The 22,352-nt window shown below is 44.7% G+C and overlaps 6 protein-coding genes across 6 annotated transcripts; 5 read left to right on the plus strand and 1 right to left on the minus strand.

Moving 5' to 3' along the window:
* Nucleotides 1-633: 633 nt before the first annotated feature.
* LY89DRAFT_682188 (uncharacterized protein) lies at nt 634-1,413 on the plus strand. The gene has a single exon (XM_018214454.1). The coding sequence runs from the start codon at nt 1,066-1,068 to the stop codon at nt 1,387-1,389; it is 324 nt and encodes a 107-aa protein (XP_018074808.1). The 5' UTR covers nt 634-1,065; the 3' UTR covers nt 1,390-1,413.
* Nucleotides 1,414-7,478: 6,065 nt separating this feature from the next.
* Nucleotides 7,479-10,561, plus strand: LY89DRAFT_771365 (uncharacterized protein; the record flags this gene model as incomplete). The annotated part of the gene is made up of 7 exons (XM_018221882.1): nt 7,479-7,736; nt 7,787-8,540; nt 8,589-8,669; nt 8,723-9,155; nt 9,202-9,558; nt 9,589-9,827; nt 9,936-10,561. 7 exons carry the CDS (start codon nt 7,479-7,481, stop codon nt 10,559-10,561), a joined length of 2,748 nt encoding a protein of 915 aa, XP_018074809.1.
* Nucleotides 10,562-10,692: 131 nt separating this feature from the next.
* LY89DRAFT_771366 (uncharacterized protein) lies at nt 10,693-11,687 on the minus strand (the record flags this gene model as incomplete). Its single annotated transcript, XM_018221883.1, has 3 exons — nt 10,693-11,427; nt 11,474-11,610; nt 11,673-11,687. The coding sequence occupies 3 exons, from the start codon at nt 11,685-11,687 to the stop codon at nt 10,869-10,871; spliced, it is 711 nt and encodes a 236-aa protein (XP_018074810.1). The 3' UTR covers nt 10,693-10,868.
* Nucleotides 11,688-12,203: 516 nt separating this feature from the next.
* On the plus strand, nt 12,204-13,189 carry LY89DRAFT_705371 (Aldo/keto reductase; the record flags this gene model as incomplete). The annotated part of the gene is made up of 4 exons (XM_018217447.1): nt 12,204-12,251; nt 12,304-12,584; nt 12,640-12,991; nt 13,022-13,189. The coding sequence occupies 4 exons, from the start codon at nt 12,204-12,206 to the stop codon at nt 13,187-13,189; spliced, it is 849 nt and encodes a 282-aa protein (XP_018074811.1).
* Nucleotides 13,190-13,942: 753 nt separating this feature from the next.
* LY89DRAFT_666129 (uncharacterized protein) lies at nt 13,943-15,346 on the plus strand (the record flags this gene model as incomplete). Its single annotated transcript, XM_018212883.1, has 6 exons — nt 13,943-14,429; nt 14,725-14,824; nt 14,884-14,971; nt 15,034-15,115; nt 15,170-15,240; nt 15,305-15,346. The coding sequence occupies 6 exons, from the start codon at nt 13,943-13,945 to the stop codon at nt 15,344-15,346; spliced, it is 870 nt and encodes a 289-aa protein (XP_018074812.1).
* Nucleotides 15,347-16,968: 1,622 nt separating this feature from the next.
* LY89DRAFT_666130 (uncharacterized protein) lies at nt 16,969-17,843 on the plus strand (the record flags this gene model as incomplete). The annotated part of the gene is made up of 2 exons (XM_018212884.1): nt 16,969-17,601; nt 17,832-17,843. The coding sequence occupies 2 exons, from the start codon at nt 16,969-16,971 to the stop codon at nt 17,841-17,843; spliced, it is 645 nt and encodes a 214-aa protein (XP_018074813.1).
* Between the last annotated feature and the right edge of the window lie 4,509 nt (nt 17,844-22,352).

Consider the following 22,352-nt stretch of genomic DNA (forward strand, 5'->3'; position numbering starts at 1 on the left):
TCGCCCTGCACATCTCTCTTCCAGATCTCGATTTGGACATTTGCAGACGCGAGTAATGTTCTGAACCCTATCAAAAACCTTCATCATCTCTCGCCGATGCGCATCAATGCCCGTCCACAGCAGTCTTTCCACCCCTCTCAGCTGTTCGCACCAGATTCGAGATCTCACGCTCAGACGCCGAGTTGAGCCTCCGCATCTCTGACTCGTTACATTTCACTTTGATAGGCCACCGCAAACAAACACCCCGGCTTCGAGACAGGATCAGCTTCTTGACATCCGTCCGTCGTCATAAAGCACGACCACAACTGCATCGGGTGAACCCCTCGAGATCTTCCGCCGTCAAGAGAAGGACACACGGCCTTGATGCTCCGCAGCTTCCGTGCAGATGGATGAGTGTTTGCTTGCGACCTCACCCTTCACCCTCACCACGGCATCGCTCACCTCCTGAAAAGAAAAAAAGTATCGAGTGGATCCTTTTTCGCATCTCTGGCAGCAGTCAGCTCACGTCTGGTGCAGCTAGCAAAACGGCGACATGGCTAGCAGAACAAGGTCGTGGTGCATCGTGCACTAGGCTTGCATAAGGTGGCACAAAGGTGCATAAGGATGCATCGAATAACCGATCGCGAGAAGGGATCAAGCTCGGAAAAGATGTCATTCCATTTACCATCACCGCCCTCGTGCTCCAAGGCAGAATATCCCCCCCCCAATCACCAACCAGCGACTTTGCGCATCGCAATGCTTCAATCGTCCATCTCTCTATCTGTATCTGCCTGCATAATCAATCAACTGTGGACTACATCTGCATCTCCATCTGCGCACAATAGTCGGCGAAGAACAAACGGGGCAGTCAATCAGGGAGCGCAACAACCGCATCTCCATCGAGGCTTAGCAGACGGCCAAAACCGCGATGCAAAACAGCGGTAAGCAACAATCTCCATCATTGGATGGGACAAACATCCTCTCCCAGCACTGGCACAGACCTCAGAGATACCATGATACCTCCCTTTTCATATCTCGTGGTACATCATTCATCTGGCTAAATAGTACTCGGTCTCGGTACCAGATATGCCATGCCCCATGTTTTCTTTGCTTCTGCTCTGCCTCCGAGGAAAATCTGGACCCTGGCCCTGGGAATCTCGAGATATTTTTTTCCTTCCCTTTCGCAAAACCCCAGGACCCCTGAAACCCACCGACGCACAGCAGTCCACCCATACGCAAAGCCGAAATGATCCCATGCAAGGTCACACTACCGAGTCTGATGTGGATTTACCCAATACAGTGGCACGAGGCTGGGCCTCGTCTCCTGGGAAAGAAACATTTATTATTGTTGCCCATCGACGGACCCGCATGAAAACAATTGATCCTGGAAGAATTTCTCCCTCTTCTTGAGAACTTTCCGATCACGAAGTACCTCTGTATTTTCACGGTACCACGAAACCAATTCTCGACGTTCCCCGGATTTGGGCGTCGAAATTTAAAAAATAGTGGTATGATTCCTCAAAATCAGGTCAGATTATCCAATCGTAAGTGGCTTCTAGACCTCTTGAGACATGGTCCATACACGCTTCACACTCGCGGCCACATACATCGGACCAGTACATATCGGTACATCGTTACCTCAACGGCTTCCTTGCCGTTGAATGGGGTCTCAAACCACAGGTATGACAAGTACCAGGTTCAGTCAGCTCTCTACTGCAAGTTTCCGCCGCCCAAAGCCAAGGCTTTCCAGGCAGCTCTATTTTCTGCGCGAGGCTGGTTCGTACCTTATCGTTGTATATTTTTTCTTTCCTTCTTTCACAGGTAGTAATCACTGTACTCTTGTTTCTTGAAGTCACAAGCGAGTGAGATTTGTACCCGTAATCTCGTATCTGGAGATGTTTTCAAGGCCTATGGGCTGCACACATGTAATCCGGATGAGACGGTAATGTTGCTACCCGTATGGATATCATCAATTGAGCTACATGCGTTTTCGAGGTAGTGTCCGCAAAATCGTTCGATCAGCGATCTCGAGACTGAAAGATCTACATCTTCATCTGGATACATGGATTCAGCCCTCAGACATAGTGTTCGTATTCGGGTATTCCATGTCCAGTTCTCCGGCCTGCGGACTTATATCAGTTCCCAGCAAACAGTTCAGCAGATGCAGCACATGATTTTAATTCACGTATTGTATGCGTATTCCCAAACAATATTCCAATATACCCTCCTCGTTCTCACAGCTCTTTCGTTTGTGTGGACGCCGTGCTTCAATTACTTGGTAGGAGCTCAAACACGGGTCCCATCTTGGATATTCATCTTCGCCGAAACTTCACTTGCTCAACACGCCCTAGTGAATGTGGACCATTCTGAACTAAGCAGTCAAGAAGCTTGGCTATCCTTCTTCACAGTGAAGTCTACATTGCCAGTTTTAAAAAGATTACTTAGCTCGGAGCGGGGTATATATATTTCTTGACTCCTGTTCCAAAAACTCTGCAGATCAGTCATTCGTCGCCACGGCAAGGTTACCGGGGACGATGTTTTCTTGGCCTGGACGTCACGTTGTTCTGTGGTCTTTGGGACGTATTGTTCGGAGTTCTCCTTTGCTCCTCTGGTCTTCTTTTCACTGACTTTCGTTGGTTTTGTTGTCATTTTCTTCTTTTCACTGTCAACAACCTTCTTTTCTTTCGCCACAAATCAGAGTAGCCCTACGCCATGCTAGATCTCAAGGCGATTGGTACTCTCAAACACACACACACACACACACCATGTTTTGTTGCTTTTGAAAAGATCAGAATCCTACCACGTCACATTATGCTGACAAGACCAGTATATATACCCACAACATCACCCCTCCAAACCTAACCCCTCAAATTCACCCCGTACTCCTGCCTTATTTCATTTTCGTGACTCCCAATACAGCTCTGCAAAGGATTCACTCCAGAAGCGTGGAACAGAAAACTTTCTGCCTCTGGACCTGCAAGTATAAAGGCGGAGATGGCGGCCGCTCCAAAACCAAACACAATTACACAGAGGATAGTGATCTTGACAACATCTCTCTCCCAGCGAGCCTGGCGTTGTTCTTGTGCCTGTGATGCTTGTGAGGCTGGGCTATTGAACGACTTACCTAGTAGTTGATTGGGGTCAAGTTTGATGTTTTCAGTTTTTGGGGAGAGGGGAAAGAAGGGTTGTTGCTGTTAATTATTGTGTTGGTTGTTGTTAAATGTAGCTTTGTTGTCGATTTATCTTTACATCCAATATTTGATTCAGGGGTTTATACATGGGATGAATCGACAAAGAAGTAAAGCGCTGGACAGACTTTGGGAGACGAAAAGTCGAGATATAAGTAAAGACATTAGCAAAGTAAAGTCCTAACATATAGAATACTTATTTTTAAAAAGGAGAAGTCGGGAGATGAGTAGGGATATTGACAAGGCAAAATCCTAATATACAGAATAAATCATTTTTAGGGACGAGAAGTCGGGAGATAAGGAAGGACATTAACAAAGTAAAATCTTGACATATACAGAACAACTTATTTTTAAAGATGAGAAGTCGGGATATGAAGAGAAACATTGACAAGGCAATTACTTGAGATATAGAATAATTTACTTCTGGAGACGAGAAGTTAAGATGTAGGGAAAGACATTAAGAAAATTGAATCCAGATATTAAATAAACTTACTTTTGGGGACCAGCAATCGGGTTATGTCTAAGGACATTAAAGATTATGTTTCATTATTTTTTTCTCAGCAAAATCATAATCTGTAAGTAATTTCAGCGCTCAACATTCACCAAAGTACGAGGTGGCTGCTGCAAGTGAATAAAGCTCAACTTTTTATCTTACTTACGCTTTAAAAAGCAAATAAGGCAGCCGTTGTGAGTGAATTCAGTTTAATTGAGCGTGAGAGAAAGATTTCTTCCCTCATCCCTCCCAACCCACAAGTATAAAAAGGCGGAAAGGCGGCCGCTTTCAAACAAAACTTAGGACAGGTCAAGAGTGTCCTAACTTTCGAAGCGGACGCGGAAGTGGATGGTTGTGGTTAACTATCGCCTTGTTTGTTCTCAAGTGTTTTTCTGCTGTCGAATTCCTTTGGGTTACTTTTGTGTAAGTTCTTGGTTTCTTCGTAGGATCGTCTTAATGATTATGTAAGTTAGAATCACGTAACTGCTTAGAATTGTTCGATTGCTTTGGGTGGAATTGCTGGTATATTGGATGAAGTCGTAGACAAACTTTATTAAGAGAATAAAGTCGGATGTTTATCCGTCCCTTTCTAGCATTGAGTAGTAATAAGTTTGCAAGCCCTTTAGTGAAGCCAACAATCTGCAGGTGGATCAAGCCCAAAATAGTATGGGGATGCGGACGAAGCTGCCACGGATTGAGTGAATATAGCTTTAAGGCAAAAACGCGGACTTCTGCTTTGATTCCTCTTCTCACTCATAAGTATATAAAGAGGTGGACAGAGCGGCCGCTTTACAAACCAAACATATACCCAATACTCCCACCACGAATTGTGGAGTGACGCTAGGTACGAGTGACGCCAAGTGACCTGGCGCTATTGAACCTAGTGTTTGTGGCTCTGGGGTATAAGTGGGAGTAGATAACTATTATTGATTATATTTTGTGATATTAGTTGTCAACTTCTTTTCACTTACTTTTTTTTAAAATTGAATAGTAATAAAATTGCAATTAGATTAGCGTCCAGAAAAATAAATAAAGTTCAAAAAAAAGGAGGCGAAGAACTACAAGTATAAGCACGCGGATAAAGTGGCCGCTATAAAGTGAATGAAACTCAACGAAGTGTACGGGAAAAAGAAAAAGTTCTACTTTTACTTCACTGAAATATATAAAGACGGACAAAGCGGCCGCAACCAAGTGAATAAAGCTCAACCGGGCGTGCGGGAAACGGAGAGATTTTACGTTTACTCCACCTAAATATATAAAAGCAGATAGAGCGGCCGCAAGAAAGTGAATGAAGCTCAACAAGGCATGCAGGCAACAGCAAGATTTTGCCGCCCAGGTATATAAAGGCGGACAGTGTGGCCGTTTCACAAACCTCTAACAAATTTTCAACGATCCCTAACCCTCTACCCAAACAGTGTCAACTCAAGGACTTGGAGGCCAGGTAATCTAGCGCTATTAAGTCCCGTGTTTTGGGTCGTAGACTTTGGGCGGGAGTGGATAGCTATTACTAACTATTGTTAAGTGCTTCTCTGTTGTCAAGTGTTTCTCTGTTACTTTCTGCACTAGCTCTCTATTTTTGCAATAATTTTCAACGTCTCGTTATTCATTCAAGATATATAGGCCAGGTTCAGCGACTCGGAAGAGATTAGATTGCATAAGGCTAAAGACATAGATTATTGCAGAAAAAAAGTCTGTTTTTTATTCTTTTTTTCCTAAGCTTGAGTAATAAGTTTACAAGCGGATCAGAATCCACAAAAATGAATAAAGCTCAAAAAGGTGAACAGCCACAAGTAGAAGCAAGCGGAGAGAGTAGCCGCAAAAAGTGAATAATGCTTTCAGAGACCTGAAATAGAAAAAAGGACTTCTGCCCTCATTGGTCAAGTATAAAAGAGCGGACGAGGCGGCCGATTCTAAACTTGATTGCCGATCTTGATTGACTTATCCGTCTCCACAACGAGTTTCAGCAACTTTGATGTGAGCCCAGGCTTGTTGTTCTACTTGGGTCATCCTGGTGTTGTGATCAAGGAAAATACTACTCACTAAGTAGTCAGGCCTGTAAGTAGTTGGACGACTTTTGAGTCAAGTGTTCGAAACTTTGGGTAAGATATTTGTTGCTTATCATTGTCACGTGTAGGCTTGCTGTCAACTCTTCTTTATTTGCTTTTGGTTTTTATATTTTGCGATGAATGATAGCTACCTGTCTCAATATCCTAGGTGTTCGTCATAGATATCAACTTGATAATACAAGTCCCGTTCTGCATCTCGGACGGGATAATATTGGACAAAGCTATAGACAGAGTTTCAAGGGGTTTAAAAGTAAGGTTTTTGTGATAGATCTCTGGCTCCTTAAATGCAAGACATATGTTTAACTCACTAACATAATCTCTCAATGTCTTGATCATTTGTTGTAAATACTAACCTGAAAATATCGGTCAAATTCTGTGCCTCGGACGGGACTGTGTTCCACGCAGCTATGAATAGAATTTTAAAGGATCTGAAAGTAACGTCATAGCACCTCATGATCAAGATAAATGACTGATTCACTCACATATTTCCATTCACTGAATGCAAGCAGAATCTTAGCAGGGTGTCGGGGCGGGTATATAAGAAGCCGAAGTTCCGTCCGAGGAGTTCTGCAAACAACCTTGAAGAAGCCTTATGGCTGTTCGACCGGCCGTGTTGGTGTTGGCGCCTGGCTCAGTTGTTTGAGTCTTGAAGTAAATGGGCGTGCTCTCCTTGTAATCTAGTTTCTCTGAATTTAAGGATAAGTGTTATTGTCAAGGACTTGTTTTCTACTGTCAACGTTTGGTCCAGTACTCCTCCATTTACATTTTTCTTGCGCCTTAATCAAGCAATCCCCACAACAGCCTTCAATATTCAGATAAAAGTTGTTGAGAATACCGACTTGTATATGCGAGCCTCTGATGGGACAGAGCCACGGATCCTGTATAGTGAAGACAATGGGTTTTTGTTCAAAAGCTTTTTCCTCTGTTATTTGCCTTTATAATTTATGGCACATGGCAAGCAGCCTCGCTGTACCTGAAGAGCAGGACAGATGGTTTGGATTCACTGCTAGCTGAAACTGTAAATCAAATGGGGCTTGAGTCATATCTTGAACAGGTGGGATTCTGGAGTATATAAGAAACCAAAAATTCGTACGAGAACCATCACAAACAACGAAGGCCAGGCTATCAGCAACAGAGTCTGGGTACGGCTGTCTTGTTAGGAGGCTCAATTTGAGGGGCCCCGAGGTGAGGTGGGGTGCCGCCATGTCTTCAAGTTTCTTGATTTTGTATATGTTTTTTGTTGTCAATCTATATTTGTCTTTGTCAAGAAATATCCTTTGCTGCGCTGACATCCAGTGTCCAGAAGATGGGCTGTTTAGTATAATAGCCTTGAGGTTCCCTCTGAGGAGAGGACGTGGGTGGTCCAATGGCCACAATCACAAGTCCAATGTATCCTGCGGGTGTCAAATGTTGACAAACTGTTTGTTCTATATCGCGATCGAGGCCAATATTCGGTTAGCTAGCATTGTCGTCTCTACTCAGGCGCAAATCACTCTCGGCCCAGCAAGCTCACTGCGAAGATTGACTAGACTGACTAAACTTTGGGACACTCTGACTCTGACTCTGAAAATTTGTCTCATTGACATATTTGGCCCATTCACCTGAACAATTCATCTTCACCTCAACATCCCAGTGTGCTCAGATATCCAGTTTAATGGACCGGACGTATGTTGCCACTGACATTTGCCTTGGATCACCTGCTAACGGTCTGCGGACAGTAAAATAGCTTGCGAGCAGGTTTGGCATGATGCCATGCAACACTGTCGCGCTGTGCTGGGTGATGACGACTACGACTCTATTGTGATGTTCCAGAGCCCAGATCAGCTTATCACCGCCATTGGAACCCTAGAAAGCCAGTACAGTGGCGGTAGCACTGTCCCAAGGCTGCGGAACCGAATAGTGCCACAATTACAAACACTCAGCACCTTCGTCACGATTATTCTCCTAGCCATGGGCCCCAACACGATTTCTACTGCGTGTACCTGGGGAGCTATGTGTCTTCTCATACAAGTAGGATGCCATCCGCCATATCTGTTTACAATCCTTTGACTCTAGATTAGCTGGCAGCACAATCGGAAAAAACGCTCAATGAGATCGTTGAACTGCTTGGAGGGATTCACAAGAGTCTGACTTTATTTGACATATATAATGAGAGTATTGAGCTTAACCCAGAGTTCTTGAAAACGTTATTCGATATCTTGGTTGACCTTTTATCCTGCTCAGCAAGTGCGATCAAACATCTTCGCAAGAACAACATAGAAACTCCTACCGTCGTTGTATCCTGGGCCACCGTTCGCACCAAATCTACGACGATATTGGAAGACATTGCTGACAAGGCTCATTTCCTGAAGCAAATAGCAGAAGCACAGAATCTCAAACAACTAACCCAGACACAAGCAGAATTGGCAAGAAGACTTGAAGTTCTTGCTACGACGCAGACTACTCTAGAACGTCCTCAATTAAACCTCCCATGCCACTTTCTTCCTTTCGCCCACAATCCAAACTTCTACGGACGAACAACAATACTTCGAGACATTCAAGATGCACTTACAGTCCGAGACGACAACTCACGAATCAGATCAGTAGCTCTTTGGGGAACTGGCGGGATTGGCAAATCTCAAATTGCTTTGGAGTTTGCTTCTCGACAGGACAGTGTACAACTCCCTGTCATTCTATGGATCCCAAGCGAGAAAGAGACCGAAATTGCTGGTGCTTTCAACAAGGCTTCCCAGAGGTTGAACTTGCCGGGAGTCCTGCCTTCGAATACCCCGGACCGAAATCGTGATCTTGTTCTTGAATATCTACAACGAACAGGTCAGCTCATCAAATTGCCTCACAAACTCCTACTAACATGCATTCTAGACGCCAAATGGCTCTTGATATTTGACAATGTCGAAGAGACTACCAATTTACTGCCTATATTGCCCACTACAGGTCATGGCAGTATATCGTGACTTGTCGAAGTGAATTCAGGGCTAGTCGTATTGTCGATAAAGTGATTGAAGTCCCAACGTTTACAACACTAGAAGGAAGCGATTTCCTTCTCAAAATGGTCGCTCAAAGGGCCACGACAAGTGTGGATCTGGACATGGCAAAGCGGTTTTCTAATCGGCTTGGCGGTCTGGCACTTGCTCTAGAAATCATTGGGAAGCAGATCAAAGCTCGCAAAACAACCGTGGAGCAATTCCTAGCTTTCTATAACAGAAATCGTCAGGCAATGAACAAGGAGCCAAAGAGGGGCCCAAAGAATCCATATTATGATAAAGATATCGAGACGGTTTGGGAAACTTCCTTCATCAACTTAAGTCCGGAAGCATCCAAATTTATGATGCTTTTCAGTTTTCTGGCTCCTACGGATATACCGGAGGGAATTTTTACCCAAGGGAAAGATATACCAGAGGACTATACATTCCTGAATGTGGAATTAAGGTAAACCTGTTTCTTAGTATGTGCTTGCTCAACTCACGTTTCATAGAATCGACGAAGCCAAACTCGAGTTTGTGGACTTATCACTCATCGCTGTCAACGGGGAAACTCGTCTCATTTCTATGCATCGACTTATCCAGGAAGCGTATTTTGATTGGATGAGCCTGGAAGATCGTCGCGAAGCTTTCGAAGGGTTGAAAGATCTTCTACAAGACAGCTTCTCGAGAACCGCTGGACGCCACTTGTATACTCGTTGGAAAATTTGTTCTAGCTTGATACAGCACGTGGAGGCATTGGTAACTCGATATACAGAGCTTGGCAGCGTAGAATTTATCGTTCCATCTGAATCGTTGACCTACCTGATTACAAACGCGTCATGGCAAGTTAATCGATTATATATACAACTGTAAGGACATATGAATAACACGCTATCTAGGTATCTGCAAGAAACCGGCTCTTTTATGGCCAGCGAGAAGTTGATCGGGGCAGCTTTCCTGAAATGTATCGACACAGACTCGCTGGTATACGCATGGCTTGTAGACACCGCTAGCACAATTCATGATCGCCAAGGGCACGGGCATCTAGCTTTAGATCATGACTCAAATGCTCTGAGAATTCACAAAGAGAAGTCTGCGGCTGGCAGCGTTGAACTTGCTAATGCTTACAGTGCTGTTGGTGTGTAACTGACATCTCTCTGGAGAGCGGCTGAGGGAGTCGAGTATCAGACAAAGGCAATCTCTAATAATCCCAACGAGCATGATGAAAAGCTCAAGTTCAACCCAGACCGTTATCTTCGGAATAGGGCTCGAAGCTACTTCGTGTTGGGCAACTATGATGCAGCGAAGAATGACCTGAAAGATGCGGAATACTGGCAGACCCTTATCCATGGAGAAGACAGTCACTACCACGGCGAGTATGAGCCGCCAACGGTCAAGAAAAGTAGGAGATGTATGCTGATGTTGTTACACAGGTCTGCATATATTCTGGGAAAAATAGCCGCTCTTGAGAACCGGCTCGATGAAGCACTCACTTATCAACAAAGAGCATTAGACCTAATGTCTATTGGGAAACCGACCCATGCAAGTGTTGGAGCAGCCAAATTCCAGCAGGGCGTTGTACGCATGCTCTATCAGCAAGAGGAAAAGGATATGGAAGCACTACGATTGTTCAGGGACGCACTACTCATTGCACAACAGAATTCAGCTGGGAAAGAAACTCAAGCTGACTCGGCGAGAGTGAAATGGCGAATGTCGCAAGTGATGGAGCATCAGGGAACGGCCGCAGAAGCCGAAGCCTTCAAACATGCCGCTGATGCTACCAAGAGAGAACTTCTTGCGACGAACCTTTTCGCTCAAGGTTCTTGGAAAGATCAGGAATATGATAGTTTGGTTGGTTTGCTGTATCGTTAACGATAAAGCCAAATTGAGGGGGAGTGTTGCGACTCCAGCGGTCGTCCGACGAGCTCAAATACCTCCGAACATGTGAATTCCTCGGTTGTCGGAACGCGATATGTCGGCACGAGTCTCATCTTTAACCTCTTCGCTTTGCTTATGGTGTGTGGATAAAGGCAGAAGTATGCTGTTTGTATTCAGTTGGTCTATTGCTGGGGATTCAAATTGAAACGAATTTCATAATCTAGAATGAGAATGTCACGTTCGTTGTGTTTTATTTGCACTTAGCATGCTAAACGAAGTCTCCACGCCAATGAAATCTAAATCAGAAAAGCAGTTGGATCAAAATTTTTGTTGCTGTTACTGTGGCTGTTGGTTGTGACTGTTGTATTTGTAGATCATATGCCTTCGCCGCGATAGCAACCTGGGCAGCAGACAGAATGAGACCAATGCCTCCAACAATAAGAACGGCCCAAACAGTGTACCAGAGCCTTAGGTCGCGCTTATCGTTACACAAACTGGAAAACCGACTTGGCTGTATGCCCTCAACATAGTCATGTATAATTTTCAATCGACCTGACAGGATTAGAAATTGGGAATTTGCGTCGTAGGTTTCCCTGATGCCATGTTCGGACCACATAGAGGAAAATATCGAGTTTGGAAGATCCATGCCACAAAGCTTGTCCAACCATGGATCTACTTTTGCTATCCCACTCATGGTCGTTGTCGATGCGCGGTTCCTTTCTTCCCTACGCTGAATTTTCCTGGCGAGCCTCCAATCATGAAAAAGCAGAGCGTAAGATAGGATGATCTCCTTCATAGGATTTTGAGGGAAATGTCCCTCGGTTGGACACTCCTCTTCTGTGTAGAAGTCTTTCGTAATTCTAGTGAACGTCAGAAGATATATGACGAATCAAGAAAAATACTGACATTGAAAGAAAGGTGTCATCCGATGGATTCAGCTTGTAGTATGATGGAGCCTTAGAAATGCACAGCGAGGCTGTAGTTGCGTCAAAGTCGAGGTGAGCGCTCACAGTATCAACCCAAATGACGTGTATATTTGCAAGCTTCTTCAACGTTGCTATGTTCAAGTTGGATACTTGAAATTTCAAGGAGACGTGGACTTTACTTGCGTGCGTCGCATCTGTCCGCTTCTTTGGCAAAAGCTCTCCGAACGACTGCAACAACTCGTCGATTGGTCGCTGCGCGCTTTCGAGCGATATAGATGTGCTGCAATTATTCGAGCCTTTCCTCTTTCTTGTATTGGAGGATACGGTTGTCACCCGTATAGAGCTTGAGAAACTCAATCTCTGCAAGCCCTGGACTCCACTTGTGACGAGTCGATAGCTCGGTAGGAGGGTTTTGGAGGTCCGCGTTGGACGAGGATGGTGCCATCAGCATGAATAGTGAGGCTCGTGGGCCACACTGCTTCTGCCGATTCCTTTCGGTCAGTTGCATTCAAATAACTGCATGCTACCTTACATGCCGACGGCGACCAACCTAGTATGGCGCTAGGGTGATTGGCCCGGCCCGCAGCCTCCTACAATCGCTGCTGTGCTCGGTAAGCTTGACGTGCCTCATAGTTCTTGGTTCTCTCATCACCATCAGGTGGCCGAGTGTCTGGAACAGCAACTCCAGCATTAGGCTGTTCAGCTCCAGAATGACGTTTCCAACGCGTCGTCTGGGAGACGGTAATGCGATCCCGGCAGTGAGTATAGCCCAGCTTCTGAAGAGGTCGAGTCTACCCCGTGCTTTTGTAGATCGGCTTTGGAACAGGCACAACGTGGTATAAGGAGGACCCGAACGAACCCTTCAACCGCGATCTCGTCGAGATCCTCAAGACAGCCATCAAACATGGATTTCGTCACATTGACGGGTCAGATGCCTACGGCACTGAAGAAGAGATTGGAGTAGCCATCAAAGAGTCTGGTGTTCCACGCGAAGAACTCTTTGTCACCACAAAGGTTTTGGAGGGCATATATGACGTCCCAGCAGCCATCAAGGCAAGCTTGGCCAAGCTCCAGCTCGGATACGTAGACTTGTAAGCAAATCCCCGAACTTCGTCAAAGCTGATCGCTAATCCATGCGCCTACTAGGTACCTCTTGCACTCCCCTTATGTTGCGAAGAAGCCTTCCGATCTTCAGAATGCATGGCTAGCAATCGAGGAGGTCAAAAAATCTGGGCTTGCCAAATCAATCGGCGTATCCAACCATCAACGACCCCATTTGGAGACGATCTTGGAGGTTGCCACCATCAAGCCAGCGCTGAACCAATTGGAATTTCACCCATACCTTCAGCGAGCCTATGGTTATCTGTCCTGGATGCGAGAGCACGGCATTGAAGTAGCAAGTTTCAACGGCTTGACTCCAATCCGCAGTGGTTCACCAGGTCCTCTGGACGGGCCTCTCGCTAGGATTGCCAAGGCTCACGGAGTAACAGAAAACGCGGTCTAGATCAAGTGGCAGATGGAGCAGAAGGTTGTGCCAGTGACAACAACCACTAAGGAAGAGAGAATGCTGGAGTACATAAAAGCTGTTGATCTGAAATTGAATCCCGAGGAGGTGGAAGAGATCACGAGGATTGGGTTCACGCACCACTTCAGAGCCTGGGCTCCAGATCGCTTTGGTCCTGATGACAGATCCTAAGTGTCAGAACCTCACTAGGTGACATCTTTGTTGTCGTCGGAGTATCTCAAGCATTTTGAGAACCATCTGGGAGCTCGATAGGTAGTTTTAGCTACAACATTTCTCGGGCATGAGTTCTTCGGGTGATAATAGGCATCATAAATTTGACTTTAGTGACCACGAATACTTCCACATACTTCCCGGCAGTAGCAGCAAAGATTAGCGTTGCACACCATCCTCGCGTGCACTGTGAAAGGAGTAGCTAGGCACAAACGACGCTATCAATCCCATCACAAGGCAAAGGCAGCGATGGAACGGGGCGCATCATTGTTTTTGTGCTGGAGTGATGTTGATGACGGCTATTGGCTGCAGGATTTCAGTCTCAAGAAACCCGGTCTTTCCTGGCGCGGGGGTGGCATTTTGAAGCTTTGGTCTGACACAATGGACAATCTTGCGATATGGTTGAATGCCTTCATTTTCACTCTGCCGCACAGGCGCTATTGGCCCCTGATTGGCTAGGGTCGTGGAGCAAATGGATGGCTGAGCAACTAACGAGTAATGCTGGTATAACCAAGAATCAATGACACATGTTTGAAAAGCAAATTTCTAGCAGTCTTTGCATTGTTACGTCCCAATTTGTCCCAATTTGGTATACTGCCTGCGAGGGTCTGTCGTTAGCAACCAGTCAGAAGATTGAACAAATCCAGATGTATGAAATCGACCCACCATATTTGGCCTATCAGGCTATGCGGCTGTACTGGCTGTCAGGTGGGCATGACAGAAAAGTGCTTGGGGCGGCTTGGGGTTGAAGCCTTCAAAGCAGGAAAACTCATTAGGAATGCCGGCGAAACAAAATATCGGCTCTTTCCAGATGTCTGCCTACCACCTTTGCAAACGCAGCTCGGAATATATCCAAAAATTACCAACTTAGCCTCTGCCAACAACCTCCAAGTCTCATTGAACTTTCTTAAAGAAGATCCACTGTACAAAACAGTCCGCCATTATGAGGTTTGGCTTGATGATAAGATACCCGCTGGCTTGCCAAAGACAAACGTCAAATTCGAATTGTACCACAACATACCGATAATCGACGCTCGAGCTGATGGGCTGGATACTTTCAGTATCGAAGAACAAGGCTTCGAATTCTTGTTTCAGAAATTTCCTCGTCAGTTCGAGATTAGTGGATCCGATGCCGCCAATTCGAGTCCCGAGCAACGTCAGTCAATCCTAGGCTATCTGGATCTCATGGCAGATTTCCTATGTAAGTCGTTTGATGCCGAAAAAGCTATTTCATATGACTGGCGAGTAATTACAAATTCCTTCCTGATTGTAATTGCCAACATCCGTCGAATATAAGTGTATCATCAGGTTCAAACTAAATCAGCAGGACCGACGATCACGGAACAGCCCAATCAACAAGGTCCCGAAGATCTACACGGTGCCCGAAGATTTGGATGCTAGGACAATTACTATCGATGTCGCTCATCAAGTCCACGCTGGTATCAATAATGTGTCTTCTCCTTCTCCTTTGGCTGATTCGCGGACCATATAAACAGGTGGATCCCCTAACGGGATCAAGAAATCACTTTCCTATCTCCTCACCGAGGAGGAGAAAGCTGATATTGTCGAAGTTAGATATCGCCTGAGGGTCATCAAGTAGGTTCTTAACCTTTTCCATACTTCGTTCGAAGGGACATTACTGGCAAACGGTCTAGCTTATGGCGTCCCTTGGAACCAGTTGTTGAAAATCAACCCCTCGCCTTCTGTGACCGACGTTCCGTCCAAACCTCGGACTGGGAGGAGGTAGAAGAGATTCAAACAGCATGGATTGAAGAGTCTATGTATCTTAGACATAAAGCTCAAAGTGGTTTTGGTTGAGCAATCAGACTATGGACGAAGTCACTGCAATTGTGGTGTTGGACTCTGCTGACCCGGACAGCCTAACTGGTAAGCCAAGCCAGATCAAGTTTCCCGTAAACTGATTAACTTTATTTTTGACAGCGAACGTACCACCTTGCTCGTTAAAATTGCCGGTGGAAGATTCGTCAGCTAAACTTCGAGAGAGCATTGAGGTTCGTTATTTGATGTGGTCGCAATTATAGATTCAAGCGGACGCATCAAACTTGCCCATAACAGATCAAAATCAGATTTGTCTATGTGGGAACATCTCTCCTCTGATCGGCATATTTTTTATATTTCAGACTTAAACGTAATTAGCTCTGTAGCTCGCTCCAAAGAAGATATAATCCGGCATCCACAGTATCTCTCGTAGCCGAATGACATAAATTGTTCTCGTGTGGTATCAATATATCTCACCTCTATGGCTGTAGGTCGAAGTCAACATAAATCGTTGGTCTGTCGGTCCCAAAAGCAAATGAGCCGCCTGCACAACTTCCACTACGCCGTGCTCGCAAGAAACATCCAGAGCCCCTCTCTTCTTTTGATAATCTGCGCTAGAATAGGAAGAAGCTGCATCTTGAGTATGTACGAGGATCCACCCACGCTGACAAAGACATGAGAGAAGGTCACAAGAGCTCTCGCATATGCGGTGTATGCTGAATATGTAGGTGCTCCAACCTCATATGCTGCCACACCCATAAGTAAACGCAATAAGAACTTCCAGAGGAGGTCGTACAAGCCACAGACATCAAGTCTATTGGAGAAAAATAGGTGCGGGAAAGAACGATTATTAAAGTGAATAGATGAAGTGCGGCTATCAAAAAATTTGCCCAATTCGAGGTCTGCTTAGGCGATATCGTATATGCAAAGGTATATTTCAGGTAAACCCCACTTTGCTCCATCTTACATTTCGAAAGATAACCAAGACCAAGCATTAAAATTGTAAGTCTAACGCTTTTTAATCCAGTGACTGCGATATCGAGACATGATTTGAGTTCAGAACTGTGCTGATATGGCAATCCATCAAGACTTATTGCAACAACACCATGACAGCGCTGGCAACCACTTCAACGCAATGCCTCGGACCCGCCATACCAGTCCAACAAGACAGACCGACAAGGCCAATCCATTAACTTTGACTATCACGGAGAAAGATGGTAGGCGTACCCAGCCGTGGAAGGCATTCATGGATGTCACCCACACGGCAGACAGCCCTATTGTTCTTGGAATTAATATTCGCCTTCTCGGCCAGCGTGCGAATGCGCATGTTGGGTAAGCTTGGTTTGCAGAGGGTGCATTCAGTTACGTGTGTGCGATGAGTTATGGATAGCTTTATCAGTTGTTTTGTAGGACCGCGTGAGGAAATAAAATTACAATTCTGCGCCCTTGAATATTTCAACATTGATACTCCGCAGTTTGTGACTTATTGACGACTTGATTTCAGACTGTTCAGTTTTAACCATCCAGCTTATCTTTGACCTCAAAAGCAAGTCATGCCACGCTGGACTCATGGGAGAGTGACAGCTCATCCTCAAACCTTTGTGCATATGCCATTCGCTCGTTGTGGCCGGTGAATCAATATTTGATTGGATTGATAAGAAAGCAATATTTGAGCTGGTATGGGGTCTGAATGAGGATGGTGTTACGTTGGATGATCACTGATCCCCTCACCTAGTGTCTCGTTATGAAAAAAAGGGGGCGCAAAAGCATCAAACAGCGTGTAGCCGAGACTCAGCCTCGTTTGCTCCGAAGTGAGTTCCAGGCTCATTCCGGTCATTGTAGAGTCATTCTTCAAGAGAGATTGTAAGAATCTCCCCTCTGATCATTGCTAAACAAATCTGTACTTTCACGAAAAGTTGACTACCAGAATATCTTTGCACATCGGCCGAAAGCGACGACAAATGAAGGCAGAGGACCAGCCCATTATTCAATGTGGAGAGTATCAGAGCCTTCCGGAGACGACTGCAGATTTGGACTGGATGGAGATGAGGATACTCGATTTCTCTCTTTTTGATAAATCTGGCGGGAAGAACAAGCTCGCCTTGCAGCTGAAACACGCTATTCACAACCTTGGCTGTTTCTATATCATCAATTTTGGTCTAAGCCAAGATGATATAGCTCAACAGTTCTCTCTTGCTACTTCCACTTTCAGCCTACCACAGTCGGAGAAGAACAAGTTCATTGATTGCAAAAGCAACCCAACTCTTGGTTACAAGCCGACCGGCGAGCGGGTAATGACCCAAGGGATCAGGGACGCTGTCGAAATCTATGACGACCTGAAATGCAGTTCATTCTTTGGACCCTATCTGCGGCCCCCACCATGTGTTAAGCAGAAAGGAGAAACGGAGCACTTTTGCAAGGCCATCCACGAGCAGGCTCTTCACCGACTTCTTGTCCTCACAGCGATTATAATGGAGATGGCTGATAAAGAATCACTCTCAGTTATTCATGGCTTTGATACAATGTCAGAATCGCGTATGAGGTATATGATTCAACATCCACGATCAGAAGAACTAGCGTTGTTTCGATTTGAGGTGAGTCAAAAATGAAAACAGTGCGTGAAGTAGGTGGTTCATTCACCTTTCCAATACGCATAGTAAGTGTTCACAGATTTTGTGAGCATGATAATATAAACAAACTCCCGCCATAAAGAAAAGCTTTGCAGAAGTGCAGCGGTCACCACTACCCGATCAGATGTGTGGAGTCCGTATCTTTGAGCTTATTAATATTTCACGTTTCTTTGTGCCACGACAATTCTATATAGTATGCTATATGATCAGAGGAATCGTCAACAAAATTTTCATTGTCGATACTTTATTAATTCTCACTATTCATAGGAATTCAGGTAATCGCCTCAATATCAAAGCCACAAAGAACAAAGCCAGACTGGATGTCTTTACAATGAAAGCGCTCTTTCATTCTAATACACTAAGTCACTTCCTAGGAATTAACGAGAGCAAGTGGGGCCATAGCTGTGGAATTTGAAGTTTAGTATTTTTGAAAGGAGGAGTATATATATGTTCTAGTCTATACGCTAACAATTGCTGTTTATAAACGGCCCCCCCGCTATTCACGAATGGCATGTGCTATTTATGAATAGCGAGGTGTTTATGTATGGCATCCCCTGTTTATCAACTAGCTTTGCCATTCATAAATTTTCAAAGCTTTTTTAATTAGCCATAGTTAAACAGCGCTATTAATAAACAACTCGGGAATAAAGCCCTAGTCTCAGCATTTTCAGCATTTTAGCACTCTAGCACTTTAGTACTTCGGCACTTTAGCACTTTAACATTTCAGCACTTCTAGCACTTCTAGCACTTCTAGCACTTCTGGCACCTCTGGCACCTCAGCACCTCAGCACTTCCTGCACCTCATCTAGTGCAAAAGTCTTAGAATACTGAGGTGCTGAGGTGCTGAGGTGCTGGAGTGCTGAGGTGCTGGAGTGCTGAGGTGCTGGAGTGCTGAGGTGCTAAAGTGCTGAGGTGCTAAAGTGCTGAAGTACTGGAGTGCTGAAGTGTTGAAGGTGCTGAGACTAGGGCCTTATTCTCGAGTTGTTTATTAGTGGCGTTGTTTAGTTATGGCTAGTTGAAAAAACTCTAAAAATTTGTGAATAGCAAGGCTAGTTGACAAACAAGGAGTACTATATATAGACACCCCGCTATTCATGAATAGTGGAGGGTTAGTTCATAAACAGCAAGTGTTCACGTATGGACTAGAACATATACACACTTCAATGTCTCTGCTGAAAAAAAAATGACTTGATTCACTTGCAAGTCGGATCTGAAATTCACGGCTTATATTCACGCACGGCGCTTCATTCATTCATACGACTTTTGTGAGTCAAGAATTCCACATGCCATTTCAAGATTCAGGTTTTGATTCTTGACAATCATAGTTTGAGATATATGATTTATATATTCACGCTTAACACCTCACTTATTTTTGCAGACTTCTGTGAATTGTTGATCCAGAAATTCACTCTTCTCTATAACCAGCCTCTGGAGTAGAATAGTCTTGTAGAATATCGCTCCCTTACTCCATCAAGTTTTCTTTGCAACGATCAAACCTTCAAAGGAATATTGTATAAAACAGCTAGGGATGTTGGGCTCGAGGCCCCCAGAGCGTTGGTTACTAAACTGTGTTGGCTCTTTCTATATGTAGACCTAGGATTGGTAGGTTATGAAATTGTTAAGAAATCAAGATCTGGAGATATTATTTATTTGCGAATTTTTGTCGTCAATTAAATCAGTGTTGCCAATGTGGCACGTTGCCGGACGAATGTCAACAACTTGTCCACATATGATACACAATTAAACAAACCCTAGATTTGACTGGAAATCAAAAGCATGAGGGTACTAGCATACAGACATACCTCTACTAAGCCGGGTTGATCTTGTTACATAGCTCGTGCCTTCCATGACCAGTCGACATCTCCGTCTCGTTGATTTGATGAGAAGAGTTACGGACCTGAACTTGGCGGGTAATATATATCCGAGGCCTCACGCCACTTTGAAGATCAGGCGACAATTCAGGCGGGTAGAATTTGCAGAATTCCTCTGCTTTGACAATTAGGCGTCAATTCAGGCGCTTAGCAATCAAGAAACTTCTTTTGCTTCGAAAGTTAGGCGGCAATTCAGGCGCTAAATTCCAGGAGAAGTTCTCTTGCTTTGATAATTAAGTGACCATTCAGGCGGGTAAATTCAAGTGAAGTCCTCTGCTTTGACAATTAGGCGTCGATTCAGGCGCCCAAAAATCAAGAGAACCTCTCTTGCTTTGAAAGTTAGGCCACAATTCAGGCGTTCTAACAAGAGAACTTTTCTTGCTTTGGAATTAGGCGGCAATTCAGGCGTCCAGAATTCAACAGAAGTTCTCCTGCTTTGAAAGTCAGGCGGCAATTCAGGCGCCTAGATTATGCGTCGTTTGGTATAAAAGAAGTCGTCTTCTTCACATCACACTGTATTATCGTGACAACACTGACGAACTCCAATCTTACTTGTGGAGTGAGTTACGGGCTCTTAGTCTTTATTATTAGTAAATTTTAGGGCAGGGGAAGACAGCAAAGTCTGCGCAAGTGAGGTGCAGAGGTTGCCTTTGTTGCTAACTCAGTTTCTATTGCTAAGAGATGCACTGCTCTTGTCCACAAAAGAATCTTCCAATGAAAGCTTCTTTAGAGGGTCTAAGCTATCAACTATCATTGTTGTTGTCAGCTTATCTCATGTTGTGCACTTCTAGTAATATGACAAATCATTAGTACACCAAAACAAAATTCGGGGATAAGAGAGTCCAGAACCTATCCAAAAACAAATTTATATCTGGTCATTCTATCTTCTCTTGTTCGAGATTTGATGGAATTGCCAGCACACATGTCAAGTATTTATGTTTGCTGTCCACAATCTATCGCGTGCTGAGGCCTTTTCGTTCTCCGAGGCGCTTCACTTTTTTTGGACACTGTCTCAAGGAGAGTGTCACGATTGACTCACTCATGATAACCTGCTAGCTTGAGATTGTATTGTATCTTGAAACAGTGAAGCTTTTCTCACTGAGAGCACTTGCACTCCCTATGCAACGATATATGAATAGGAACTTCTTCCGCAGCATCATGTTTTCATACTATAGTAAGAAGCTCGCTCCAACCTTGAATGAAGATGTGACGCCGAGCCGAAGTTTCAACTTAAACAAGGATTAGAATACTTTTGAGTGCCTAGAGATTTTCATTTCCCATCTTGAGGTAAACCGGACTCGGGCAGCATTGCCACTCATCTCATCTTCAATACTCAAACTTTTTATTAAATCCTGGCGGTTGTCAATCTCCATTTCATGTTCACTTTGCAGGGAAAGTTCATGAGGACCAGGTAGGTATGTTAGACTCGACTTCAACTTTCAAGTGCGATCCACGTGATTCGCGCAATTAGCGCTGTTTGCGTTGCTTGCGCTGCTCGCGCCAACAGCAACGCCGAGTCACATACCACACATATATGTCGGGAAATTGCTGAGCAGTAAGATATTAGAGAACATGACAAGAATCAAGTCTTGTATGGAATTGCAAGCGAAAAATCAATAATCAATTTCTGCCAAACAGTCCTCGTTCAATCCTAAGCGAGAAGGGGGGTCAAAGAAACAAGATCTCGGAAGCACGTCCTATCGGCGAAGGAGGCTGCTCTCTATCAAACAAAGCCAATTCTGTACTCATTCTCGTCTAACCAAGCGCTGGTCCAACTGTGTCAAATCATAGCCAGCCTGAATTTGGACCTCGCCCTCGCTTAACAGCCGAGGCTCTCCCCTCGAATTGATAGAAGAAGAGTGACGTTGCACAAAAAGCTTCGAAACAGAGAGAAAAGTCAGGTTTAGGCTTGAGGTTACATCGATATAATTATCTCTGGCGGCAGGTGATGGAAAAGCTGTTGAAGTATTAAACTTTTTGTTCAAGTTAATGGATGGCCCGAAGCTTGTGAGCTGACCATGGTGTCAAGGATGAGATCTTCGATTGATTTAATACCGAGGCACAGGATTACATGAAGATTACAGAGATAAAACTGGAATAGGAGATACAGTCAAGCAAGAGAGGCAATGCGTTCACCTTTCCACCTTTCCCGCCTCGCTTATTCAAAAACATACGTATGTAGCCAAAAAACCATACTTGCGCAACCCACAAAAGAAAAGGTATAAAAACCAGAAAATTTCAATCATCGATGAAAACAAAAGAACCAAGGACCTAAGTAGCAAAACTCTTTCCGGCCGACCTGTTGGGTTTTCCCACAACCGAAGGGGGCCAGAGAGCTAACGTAATTTAATACGTTTTTGGGACTCGAGGAACTTTAAAGTCTTACCGGACTCCAACACAAAATCTGCTTATTTAATTCTATATAGACCCTTTCCTCGCTTAGGGTTAGTGCGAGTTAGCTTAGTTGGGTTGGTGAAGGTGAATGGGATACGGTAGTAGAGACGAGGCTGAGGGTATTACGGAGGGGATGCTAGGTTAAGGGACGGAAATCCCATAATTTAGGATGCGCTCTTGTAGATATCATGCGAATTGCGGCCCTGTTATAATCACTTATAAGCCCTCGAAGAATGTATTGAGGGGAATTGAGGCTCTCGCCCTATCTCGGTCACATGGTGCACTCCGATGCAAGAAATTGGATGACTTCTAAGCTACGTCTGACAGCGCAGCTGGGGCTTGGGAATGGAGACAGCATCTCAATCTTTAACTATTCTTCACACAAAATCCGTTGATCCACAGCGGAATTCTTAATTGAAGAAAGCTGACTTGTGCACCACAGCATCAATA

This window comes from Mollisia scopiformis, assembly GCF_001500285.1.
Source record: "Mollisia scopiformis unplaced genomic scaffold LY89scaffold_6, whole genome shotgun sequence".
In the NCBI taxonomy this organism is placed as follows: Eukaryota; Fungi; Ascomycota; class Leotiomycetes; order Helotiales; family Mollisiaceae; genus Mollisia; species Mollisia scopiformis.